Source organism: Terrapene carolina, unplaced genomic scaffold, assembly GCF_002925995.2.
Source record: "Terrapene carolina triunguis isolate 2854851 unplaced genomic scaffold, T_m_triunguis-2.0 Scaffold48, whole genome shotgun sequence".
Taxonomy (NCBI): Eukaryota; Metazoa; Chordata; order Testudines; family Emydidae; genus Terrapene; species Terrapene triunguis.
Genome location: NW_020664399.1, coordinates 4,046,818 through 4,059,847, shown reverse-complemented (window position 1 = coordinate 4,059,847; position 13,030 = coordinate 4,046,818). Strand labels below are relative to the sequence as shown.

Sequence of the window (13,030 nt, the reverse complement as noted above, 5' to 3'; positions counted from 1 at the left end):
TAAGATGTTAGTTGTACTCTGTAAACTCTTAAATGGCCTGGAATATGCTTACATGAGACCTCCATTCTCTCTCCCTGTTTTAGATCCTCATAGCAGTGATCAGCAGAGGCACTCAACTTGTATACTCCTCTGTTTAAAAGAGAGAGGGACTGTTAGAAAGGTGTTGCAATGAAATAACATCAGCTTTGGACCTTACTCCTCCTATGCCTTCTGAAAAAGCCTATATCCGTTGATGTGCAGAGACTTCTTCAAAGCTCATATGTTTTCCAAGCTTTAGAGAAGGTGTCAGGGCTAATATGTTTTGACAGGGTAGGCAGTTGCTGGTAATTACTGTTTTTGAGGGTAGGAAGAGATTGCAGTTTTTACCATGTTTTAAATATCTATAGAAGCTGCCTAGGTGGGGAGGTGGTTAGTATATACACTGAAATGAATAAAATCACTTTGTTCCTGTGTCCTGGCATTGACGGTGGCCCAAATGAAATAAAATAATACTACAGGATAAAATAATATATCCATTAATAAAAAGTATAAGTAAATTAATATGGAAAGTCTGTAGTCAGCAGAGATTTTAGACTATACTAGGGTACAGAGAAGATATGGCTTTTTCATGTTGATGTTTATATTATTGCTGAAGAGGGTGGAAGTTCATTTTTCAGGTAGTTAAGCAAGTTGTAAAACAGAGGAGGGGGCATTTGCTGTTAGTTGAAGTTACCTGTCATGATTTGCTGAAACTTGTACATGGACATTAAGTATGGGCATCACAGTAAAAATGGCCATATGGATTTCAATAACAGTTTAAGGAAATAACATTGTATTTCTCTTTTCAGTTTATTGTACTTCAAAAATAATTCAGTTATCTTGAAGCTAAAATGATTGCATGCCAGTGTATCTGTTACATTTCTATATAGGTTATTAAAACTTGGATAAAAATAAATAGGTCATTATCGGCTGTTTGAGCTATATTTAACTTTTCAAATTAAACAAGATATTCTCAAATTTCACTCTTTCCCATGTATTCAAATTATTTACATGAGTAGAATTAACAACTACATAGGATAGCAATTCTCAATCTTATAAGGTATATGCTAATCACCAGCTTGGAAGTGGAAAGGAACTTTTATGTCCAGGATATAACATTGCACTATAGCATGGATGCTTCCTTAAGCATTTATAGGTTCTGATCCTGCAAAGACTCACATGCTTACTTGATTATGACTCTGAGTCCCATTGACCTCAAACAGTTCAATTCATGGTGCATAAGTATCTGTAAGATCAGAGCCATAGGCCTCAAATATCACTGCCAGATGTATGATAACACTAGAAATGAGCTAATGGTCTATTCCAATATTATAATTCTTTGAGCTCCTCGTTGATACTGGCTAAATCTATGTGTGGCAATAGGAAGTCTGAGGATATGTGGAGGAGAAGGACAAAGAATGAATCTCCAGAACTTTACCCTCCTTTCACTAACTGATTTCTTGAAAATAGTGTCCAAATGACATAGCAAAAAAGATTCATAATCAAGTATTTACTGGAGAAATTACAGTAAATTTCAAAGTTTCTTTATTGCAACTGAGCCATCACAAACTTCTCTGCTGCACTTTATCTACACAGCAATTCTCACAGTTTAATATCTCTAGAGTGCAGTTCATAACCCTGTTCCACCTTATGACATAGTAGGAGTTGCAACTTGTAATTTCTTACAAATATCTGTTAACCACAGCAAGAAGGCTGCTCCCAGATGTTTCTGTTAATGCTGGAATTCTGTCTCTGAAATTCCATTGATAGTTTTGTAGAAAGCAGTTTTAGGTTTAAGTTTTTGTTCTTTGGAGTCTTCTGATTTCTATACTATAATTGTTTTACACCTTTTATTGATTTCTGGAGCTCCACGGGTGTGATTTAAAATGAATATGTCTTTCAAGATTAGTCTCTGCAGTAAATGGTCTTATCCCAACATGTATAACTTTGGTGTGTTCAAAATCTTGATCTGGATACGAATTTTGAAATTGCTGCTATCTTTACATAATGAGCTGAAACAAAACCCCAGATCTTAACACTCATAATTTTTTTGCAGTTAGATACTAAGGTGATAACACCTTAAAAATATGGAAGGATGGAAGAAAGGAGAATCAATTCTGCAATTTGATCCCTTCTCTAGCTAGAAAGAAGGGGTTTTTGAAGAAAAAAAATACAAAATTGTGGAAGTGCATTTAAAAATAATTGTATATACAAGCTTGACAGGAGATCTAGAACTTTTATCAACTAAACCTTGTTTTCCTGGATGTACAGGTACCTCTGTTCTACAGGTGACAGCTACAGATGCAGATGACCCTACCTATGGGAACAGTGCCCGGGTGGTATACAGTATTCTTCAGGGACAGCCATACTTCTCTGTTGACCCTAAAACAGGTGGGCACTTTATATTTCTTATAGTTTGATGCACCTGGTAGGTTGTAACCCAACATATGAAAGATTTTTTTCCTCCTATTAAATTCTACCATTGACTTGAACACCGTTTGAGCTATGAGAATTGCAATTTTGTACTATACATTCAAATAAAATGTCTGTGTATAGAATTAATTCTTCAAGGAGTTGTGATATGAACCATTCAGCCAAAGTGGAGTATCATGTTTTTGTACTTTCAGGTTTAAGCTCAGCAAACCACTCAACTGTGCCTATTAAATTATTATTTTAAATGTTTTGTCTTGCATGTAGGACAGGCTTAGCAGGATTATTGAATGTGAGCTTCAACACACATACCATAAGAAACAAATATTATGTTTGTATTTCTAAAACTGCAATATTGTCTTTACACTGAAAATGTGTTCTGTATGACTCAAGATGTAGAATGAGCTGAAATGATCAAGTTTAAGCTCTGTGCATCATTTATGTCCCCCCCCCAAAAAAATAGATACATAAAAGCATAAAATAAGAATAAGAAATTAAAATAGCTCATGCGAAAGAGTAAGAAATGTCTACCAAAAGGGGTGTTTAATATTGCTTGAATTTCCTGGACCCCATTAACTTGTCTATGTTTGACGATAGACATTTTGTTTTGTTTAACATGATTTTTTATCTGTAATAACAAGGCTGTTTAATTTAATACAGTATTCACTTCAGATGAATTTAATAATTGTTGTTTTTCCTTTCCCATCCCCTCCAAAAACAAATCCTCATAAGCCAGCAAAATTTTGCTATGGAGCAAAGAGATCACAACTACTATTTATGACAGAAAAAAATAATACTTTTGAAATTGTATGACATAAAATAAATTCAGAGACACTTTGTATGCATATATAGTCACAGGAGGCATGTTACATGTGAATGTATGTGATTGTGTGTGTGTGTTGATCTCCATATGCACAACTGCTGGAGGAGTAAATTTACTATGTGGTGTGAGGTAAGAGTATCTGAATCTGGAGATTGGTGATTATAAAACAAAGTATTTTTATCAGGAACAATGGGTTCTAATTCTCCTGGACGTGTCTCAAGATAAGAAGCCTGTAGACTCAGATTGAAACATGAGATTTTATGCTGTGTCTTTAAGAGGTGTAGCACAAACCTCCCAGCCAGGGGAGGGGGATTAAGGTGGTGTTATATCATCTTTTCTTGCCCTGAGGTTTCAGGCAACTATGGGCACTGAAACAGCCCTGGGTGTATTTTAGGCAGCTCTATATTTGAGGAGTCTAAGCTGTGTTGCCTGTGGGCAGAAATGCCACCCAGAATCCACTATTGTGGTGCCCCACACACATTCCCTAGTCTCGGATTTGCAGAGGTGGTCTCTACTCCATTCCTATGGCGGCTGGATCCAGGAATTTCACAGCCCATTTTGCTGCCACAATATAAAATATAAAGCAGCACAAAGATTCCAGAGCGGGAAGGAGAATTCCCTCCCTACATCATTTCTTGATGAACTTATTAAAACAATAACAATAGCTTGCTAACTTTTATCCAGAAAAACTGATCCAGGGTACCAACAAATACATTAATGAGGCTTGTAATATTTTACACTTCAAGTTGCTCATGCAGCTTTCAGTGGGGAGGGGTGCGTGTGCGTGTGCATAGATGTATCAGATCCTTTAGAAAGAATATTGAATTCAGTTTGTTATAAAGGTGACAGCATATTTGTATTTGATTGGCCAAGCATTATGATGTGTTTGATATCTGATTTGTTTTATATAATTGTATTAATGTAGGCATTATAGAGTAAGATTATTTATAAGTAGATTGTATTTTAAAAAAAACTTAAGAAAAAAATGGAAATTCAGAGTTAAGGTTACCCACATTTTCTCATCCCTGTACCCCACCACACTATGCACCATCCAAATATCAGATCACATCTGTCTTAACTATAATTCTCATTTTTGCCTTTTATATTTCTATTTTATTTTTGTCATTCTGAGGCAATGCTCGATCTAATTCATTTTGGAGAATGAGATATTCTGTAAACTGGAGCCATTACGTAGCCAATGGTGGAGATTTGGTTGTGTGTGGATGTTTGAAAGTCATCCCACATCAGGGAAGAGAATAAGATAGTTGTAGTGGTCTTTGTACTCAGAAAGTGGATGAGAGTAGATTTGGCATTGTTAATTTCTGAAGCCTTGATGAGGATTGGCGTTATAAACTTAAGCGGTTTTGAGGCTTTATGTAGATGATAAGATGTGAAAATATTATGACTTCTTCTTGACTATATTGGAAATCTGGGATGGCAGAGAAAATTGGAGAAAGGCATTTGACTTGGCAGGTAGTATGCCGAGTTTGTTATGATCCAAACAAATGGGAAAAGTAAGATACTGGAAAATGAAGAAAAAGGTGTAGTGTGTGGCTTTAAGGTGTTTGTAATCTAGATGTAGGATAGTCAGAGATATAACAGGAGAATATGAACTGACAGTCTTTGTAAAATCTTAATTCTGAACTTCCAGATTTTCAATCATTTCTATTCTTTACAACTTTACAATAGGTCACTTTTCTTGAAGTCTTTCTTCTACTCTATCTTAATGAAGATTTTATCTGGCCATTATCTTAGCTTATAACTTAATATATAAAATAATGATATACAAAAACTAAATGTAGATGGATTTGATAAAAACTGGAGGGGAGAGAAAGAGAGAAAGTCTTATGAACTCCCCACGAATCCATGCAACTGTTACTGAAACCCACAGGGTCCCTGTCACAATTCTTAAAGCTTCTTGGAGTCTTTGGCTAGAGACATCTTAAATCTTTTATAGCTAGCTGTCCATTGTGAATACCAACTTTAAGAAGTGCACTGCTTGTAACTACAGATAGGTTGAACACAGTGCTATGCAAATTACAATTCAAAGACTCCAGTTCTGGACTTCTCAGAAGTATGGTATCAAATAACTCAAAAATTAAACCATCACACTTTCAGAAGTTGTCAAAGTTGAAGAGAATAAAACAATTGTCACTGAAGAGAAAACGAATTTGAAATATTTTGATCAATGGTGTTTTTTTTTTTAAGTTAGACTTTCAAAAATGCAAACAGGTTTCATATTTTTGAATTTTTATGTCTTAAGGCATTTGCTTAGCTACCCTCAAATAAATACATAAATAAATAAATAAAACTAGACTCCTTCCCTGGCAAAATAATATGTGCAAAATTTTCAGGCAAATAATTCAGTTTTCATCAAGGTAGAGGGATGCCAGACTCCTGCCTCAAGTGCAAACTTAACCACAGCCAACTATTATCGAAGCTTAAGGTTTATAACATGTGTTGATTACAAAAAGGTGCTCTGTAAGTTTTAAGTATTATTATTTATTTACTTACTACTCTTAGTAGTACTGCTGTGGAAAATTGAACTGGACTTTTTTCTGCCTTGCTTCACATTTTCAGCAAATGATCATCTATGTTCTGAGTATAGAATATTTATTACTGATGCTCTTGAAAGAAGGAGAAACTGAAGAGATTTATTTTTAGATCCCAGGTTATGTTAGCAGAATTAACCTGCATCAGCTTGATGCTGGATGTGACTGATATATAGGGAACCCTAGGGTAATAGTCTCTCCCCCCACCACCACCATATTATAACAAATGACATTTTAAGATAATTAAGTTATCAGTGGATATGAATGGTTATAGAACAAGTAAATTAATAAATATATTAGGGCAAAATGGCATTTTAAAAAATGAATTCTGGTATTATTGGTGGAACTTTTTGAAGAATCAAGAAATGCTTTTAAAATACTTTTTGACATTTTTACATTGCTTGTTCTATAGTTCATGATAGATGTTACAAATCTCAGATCCCAATTTTCCTAATATTTGGGAAATTTTGAATCCAATCATTTGATTTGTAACCATCTCTGCTAATTAAACTCCACATCAAAACACGTTCTTTGTTTATATAAAATAAGTGTATTAAATCAGAATTATATAATAAAGATAGATAAGCTGGAAAGCTCTATAGACTAACTGTACAATACAGATATCTTGCTGTATAGGGCATGATCAAAAGCCCATAGAAGTTACTAGTATATTTCCTTAAGTGTATTACTCCACAAATAGCCTTAATCATTCATTCAATGGTATAAGAAATATGAAACTGATATGCAAACATACTTGATGAACTTCGTTAAAATTTACAGTGTGCAGTATTCATTAGCAATTTACTGAGACTAGTACAATGATAGAATTTATCTTTTTCACACTAGCAGTTTATCTTGTATCCATTAAAAATGCTGAAATTTGTGTTATGAAAATCTGACTCTTGACACTAATTTGAAATACAGAAATTGATGCAGGGGAAATGCATTTATTCTTGAACCAATGTCTCTGAACAAGTCATGAAGAAAAGTTAAATATTCAGATTACACAGAAATTGTACTTTAAAATGACTGGCTGGCTGGAACTGGGGTGGCAACAATACACCAACATTCATAATCATAGGTCAATTATTGTTGTTTTTGAAAATATTAGTTTAGAAGTTTAAATTGTAAAGCAAAATATTTGTGATAATATTTCTGAAAACTAATATAAACAATGTGTGAGAGAAATGGCCTCATTTTGTGTTTTTCAAGAATGCAATAAGATTCCAATGGCTTCAAGCATTCCTCATAAGAAATCACTCATTTACAATGTCTTTGGACTGGTTCTTTTACTGAGAGTACAATAATAATGATATTAAAATGTGCCAATACAAAGAAAGGAGGTGCAGTTACTTCCAAGCATAAGGATGTGTCATGTGTTTCCAAACTGGCAGTCCTTGTGATTTATAACATATGGTCACTTCTATTTTGTGTAGAACAATATACTTACCCATAGTTTGCAGACAGCACTTAGACTTTGTGGTATCAAAATCTCTAAAGAATGATTTTACAAAAATGTATTTACAATTCACTTGGGCGGGGGGGAGGGGAGGGACAAACAGCACTAGATACTAGGTCATAAACCAACTGAATACTGTAGAACTTGTAAAAATAAAAATATATATACAAATTTTATATGTTCAATCATGCTGCATAACAGTAATATGTGATGAAACTTATTAACATTAATAAGTTAGAATTATGATATTGCTATAAAGACACATGTATATAGCAATATGCTACAAAGACTTAAGTGCTCACCCCATTTCAGCTCACTTAAAAATGCAGCGCTAATGGTACAGGCACATTGATAGTTGTATTTCTATTTTAGAGAGAGTATATCAATATAAAATGAGTACAACTATTAATGTGCCTACATTACCATTAGCTCTGCATTTTTAAGTGAGCTGAAATGGGGTGAGTACTTGAGTCTTTGTAGTTTTAGCTGGTGTGATTTTGTTCTTTCTGTGTTTGAGGGTTTTGATCACATTGGGCAGGACTGTGGCTTTTGAACGAGGGGGTACAGCATCCCTTTGTTTCCATGCAGAGGTCAGCCAGAGAGCACAACACACTACAGAAAGGGCAGAGCACTATATTTTTGATTTATTATTAATTCTTAGTATCCGTATCACGTAGGGGTCCTGATCAGGGCCCCATAGTGTTCAGTGCTGTACACACACAGGTCATAAAAACACAGCCCACACTCCAAAGAGCTTACAGTTTGAAGCCTTGAGTACAGAGAAATTTGCACCAACTTAACTATCTCCATTTAGGTTTCAGAGTGGTAGCCGTGTTAGTCTGTATCAGCACAAACAACAAGGAGTCCTTGTGGCACTTTAGAGACTAACAAATTTATTTGGGCATAAGCTTTCGTGGGCTAAAACCCACTTCATCAGATGCATGGACTGAAAAATACAGTAAGCAGTATATATATTACAGCACATGAAAAGATGAGAGTTGCGTTACCAAGTGGGGGAACAGTGCTAACAAGGCCAATTCAATTAAGGTGGAAGTGGCCTATTCTCAACAGTTTACACGAAGGGGTGAATATCAAGAGAGGGAAAATTACTTTTGTTGTGACAACGAGGCCAATGCAGTCAAGGTGGACGTCGCCCATTTCCAACAGTTGACAAGAAGGTGTGAGTATCAGCAGAGGGAAAATTATTTTTTGTAGTGACCCATCCACTCCCAGTCTTTATTCAGGCCTAATTTGATGGTGTCCAGTTTGCAAATTAATTCCAGTTCTGCAATTTCTCATTGAAGTCTGTTTTTGAAGGTTTTTTTGTTGAAGAATTGCCACTTTTAAATCTGTTATTGAGTGTCCAGGGAGATTGAAGTGCTCTCCTACTGGTTTTTGAATGTTACAATTCTTGATGTCTGATTTGTGTCCATTTATTCTTTTGCGTAGACACTGCCCTGTTTGGTTTCCATTAAGAAATTGATTTAATTATAATGGTGAAACTCTCTTGTGTGAACATTTCAGTTTAAATGTCTTATATAAATTTGGCATAAGTACATCCCTTACTGACCTAAGCTAAAGCTAAAGCCAAGCCTGTTTGGTAGGGCTCATAATTGGCTGGTGGTATGGAGGATGGTTGACAATAGCACAGGATTTAGAAGGTCTGAGTCTAATTCTTTCTTCTTCATCAACTTCCTTCTGTGACATTGAACAAGTCACCTCTTTCTGTTCTTCAGTTCCCCATCTGTAAAATGGGGATAATAGTACTCTCCTGCTTACAGGGGTGTTTTGAGGATAAATTATGTTAAAAAATGTGAGGTGCTCAGATACTAAGGCAATAGGGATTATATAAGTATCTTAGATTACTTCCACATTAGAGCAGGGAGGGAACTTTGAATATTTTACAACTCCCTGCTCAGTCAGCTGCTGAGACAGCACAGCTGAGTGCTGCCCATTGAAATGGACTAAGTAAATTCTTGATCTGGCCTATTATGTTGTACTACAGTCTTGACATGAAAAAAGGCCCTAAACCTTTGTAGCTCAATATTTAAACCTTAAGAACTCTGCAAGAATTGTTACATGAAAAATGGAATTTTGCTAAAGATTAAATCTATTTACATTATGCAAGGAAGTATAGAGAGACTTGAAAGTCTTACTTACAATTATACCTCAGACCATTTACTTACACCCTCCACTACATAATCCAAATGTATTATTATACTTGACTGATTTCTGCTTTGTGGTGTCAAAAAGAGGTCATGCTGGAGAATGACCATGTCAGTCAAGGTCTTCTCTATCAGTGACATATGTTACTAACAGAGCATGCAGCTAAAACTCAGCAACCTTTGGCCTGTGGCCCGCCAGGGTAAGCACCCTGGGGGGCCGGGCCGGTTTCTTTACCTGCCGCATCCGTAGGTTTGGCCGATTGCGACTCCCACTGGCCACGGTTCACCGCTCCATGCCAATGGGGGCTGCGGGAAGCAGCGCGGGCCAAGGGATGTACTGGCTGCCGCTTCCTGCAGCCCCCATTGGCTTGGAGCAGGAACCGCAGCCAGTGGGAGCTGCCATCGACTGAACCTGTGGACGCGGCAGGTAAACAAACTGGCCCGGCCCACCAGGGTGCTTACCCTGGCGAGCCGCTTGCCATAGGTTGCCGATCCCTGAGCTAAAACTTACTGTTTCCTTTGTGGATGACAATTTCACATTTTCTCCAGGAGATTTAAGAACTATATTCCATGAGCAGGTTTAATTTTTTTTTTCTTTGAGGTATCCTTGGAAATAGCTCCCATGGATATTTTACCTCCTGTTTACACCAATGTCAAAGCATTCAGTTTATGGTCAAAGAGAATCACAAGAGCGAAAAGGTGGGCGAGGTAATATCTTTTATTGGACCAACTTTTCTATTGGAGAAAGAGAATCTCAAGAAATTCAAGCTCAAAACAAAATTTTAAAGAGTCTAGTCACTTTCTTCTAATTCTACCCAGTATTCTTCAGTGTATTGCTCTGATCCTTGAGGTTTTTGTTTAGTTTTGTTTCTCCTTTCAAGAATTGTTTTTTTTACCCTGGTTTTAACAGTGCTACTTTTTAACAAGCAACTAATAATACCCTAAGTATTATTATTTCTTTCACTTTAGATATCATGGGAATAATTAAGAAACAAACATGAATCTTTTCTACTATGATTGTAAGCTGCGAGTATTCACCAGTCTTTGTTGTACTTCCATTTCTTGTGTTCAGCACATTCGCACATCATTATTATGTTCCCCAAAGGTACTCAAAGAAAGGGAAAGATGGTAAGAGAGATGAGTTGTACATGTGGGAAGATGAAAAACAGAGTGGAAGAAAAATAGCGGGTTGTTGCCACTTAATACATTTACCGACATGCTGCTGAGTGCTACAAAACACAGGCTAGGAATATTTAACATACTAGTTTTGATTAAATAAAGTAGCTTTTGTTGCTCTGCGTCTGGTTTTCCTGAGAACTCTATTTTGGCACAACTAACATTTTCACAGGACTTCCATACAATTAAAACCCTATTTGTCCACTATGATGCAAAGACTACAGGAGAACAAGATGTGCTCCAAAAAATGGGGATGGGGGAGGAGTCCCAAACTGAGGACAGATACCTAGTCATTAATTTCCAGAACAAAAGTGCTCAGCAAAGCTTGTGTACAAAGAACAGGGGGAGGTACAAAACTGTGTGCAACATGTCTAAAAGAAGCCAGTGAAATGGTCATGCATCCTTCTCCAAAGCTGCCTGAAAAATGATGCTTAGTTGACAACCACCATTGATGACCTTAGTCCTGATAACAGACTTCTGGGGAAAGTTGGAATGCATGAGGAGGAAGAGGAAGTAGGATGCTAGTGGCACAGTCTAGCATGCTTCAGACCTTGATTGACAAAGGTATTGGACACAGACACGTGTCCCAGACAGGACACAGGATTGCAGTCATTACCTCCTAAGAGGCTGCAGTGCTTTTACCCCAAACACAGCCAGTATATTTATTCCAGGAAACAATTAAGAGGATCAGTACAAAGGATAACAGGCTGCCCAGCATTCTTAGCTCATTGCCCTTCTGTGGAAATGGAGCTGGGCTCTGGGGTATTTTTTGGTTTGTTTTTATTTAATAAAAACCCTCTTTGCCCTTCTGGGCAATTGCTGAGGATGATCTGTGCAGTCCAGTATACTGTTATCCTTATCAGACTACTGGCATGATGTCTGCCTACCTGCTAATTGCCAGTCAGCACTAGTTCACAGTGCTGTTTTCTCAAGGCTTCTGGACATGCCATCTAGAGACTCTAACATCCTATAAGCAGAACCATTATCCTAAGATGGCATTGTCCCAGTCTTCTGTGGACATATACCTCCTTTTACTTATGATCTGTGGATATAGTATTATATCCCTATACTTTTTGACACAGTGCCTGGGGAAGAAGTGGGGCTGTACTGTAGCACAGGTTCCGTTCCTTTACCCTTACTACTTGTTTCCCTTGTCTTTTTTGTAAATTGCCCTATGCACAGCATTAATGGAGGTTTGGGCTCTATCTTCTGCATGCTGGGACAGCATAATGGTACTCCAGCTTTTGTGTTTATTATGCATCCTTTCCCCCGGCCAATAGCTGCTTGCATCTCTTTTCACATGTATTGGCCCCACTTCATTCAGGATGCTAGGGCCTTTTTTTTTTTTCTTTTTCACTGACTGAAGCCCTTAAAATACCCTACTGGCTACATTATACTAGCTAACGATTCTGGTGTAAGAAAAAACAATTCAATTTTATCAAGCTGTAAAATGTGATGTCCATAAAGTAGGATTATCCTTCTATTCACAGATCTTTCTCCCTGTCTTTCTGTCTTGCTTTTGGCAAGAGATGTATAAGCTTTTTAATTTAAGAGATTTGTAAACATTGTGAGCTAATATTCTATACAAACAGAGTGTAGAAAATTGCATGCATGATCGAAATGTGTTTAACTTCAGGGGGAGGAGAAGAAAAGAAAGAGATTTCACCCTTAAACCACACATACATCACTGTAATTTTTAGCTCATCTGGGATGTGAGCCAGCACAGTGACTCTAAAGATTAATGCACCAGACTCTTAAACACTCTTCCCCTTAGGACTTGTTCCACATGTTAGAAACACTTTGCAGGTCAAATTTCAGTTCTGTGGAGTTAAGTAATATCTTCATGGCTTTTGATTTTGCTAACAGGTGTCATTCTTCTTGACAGTGATTATCTCTCTCTTACTTCCTGTCAATTTACTGTGATAGAAAGAATGGGGAAAACATGTTGGCCAATAATACATCTAATCCTAAATTAAAAAATTACTGGGATATTCAGAGGATACTGTTTATCTTTTTGTTCTGTATCCATTACTTAAATTTTCTTTAGAAACTGATTGGATAGTTTAGATTAAAATATTAGTACAAAAATATATAATTCTCTTTGTGTACTAGTACACAACAAACTTTTTCTCCTCAACATACACCTTAGCATTATGGCAACTATCATACTACACAGACCACTCTCCACAACCTGAATTTTGCCACCATTTGCCTTTCTCCACTCCATTACCTAATGATTTCTTTTCCAACATTAATAGTTATGGATCTTAGCTGTAGTAGCTGGTTGCACTGGTTGAAGATATTTTGCTAAAGGCTGTGTGCAGCAGGGAGGTTAGAGGGGATGATGGAACACTAGCCTCCCCAGAGGGAGCAGAGTTAAGGCAGCGGTGTGTGGTTTATAATGTAT

The 13,030-nt window shown here is 36.7% G+C and overlaps 1 protein-coding gene across 1 annotated transcript in view; it reads left to right on the top strand.

Annotated features, from left to right (window-relative positions):
• Nucleotides 1-13,030, top strand: part of LOC112108663 (cadherin-18) — a 284,382-nt gene that overhangs the window by 85,793 nt on the left and 185,559 nt on the right. The window contains exon 3 of the mRNA XM_029912500.1: nt 2,290-2,409. Within this exon, the coding sequence (XP_029768360.1) occupies nt 2,290-2,409 (120 nt within the window). The remainder of the gene's footprint in view (nt 1-2,289; nt 2,410-13,030) is intronic.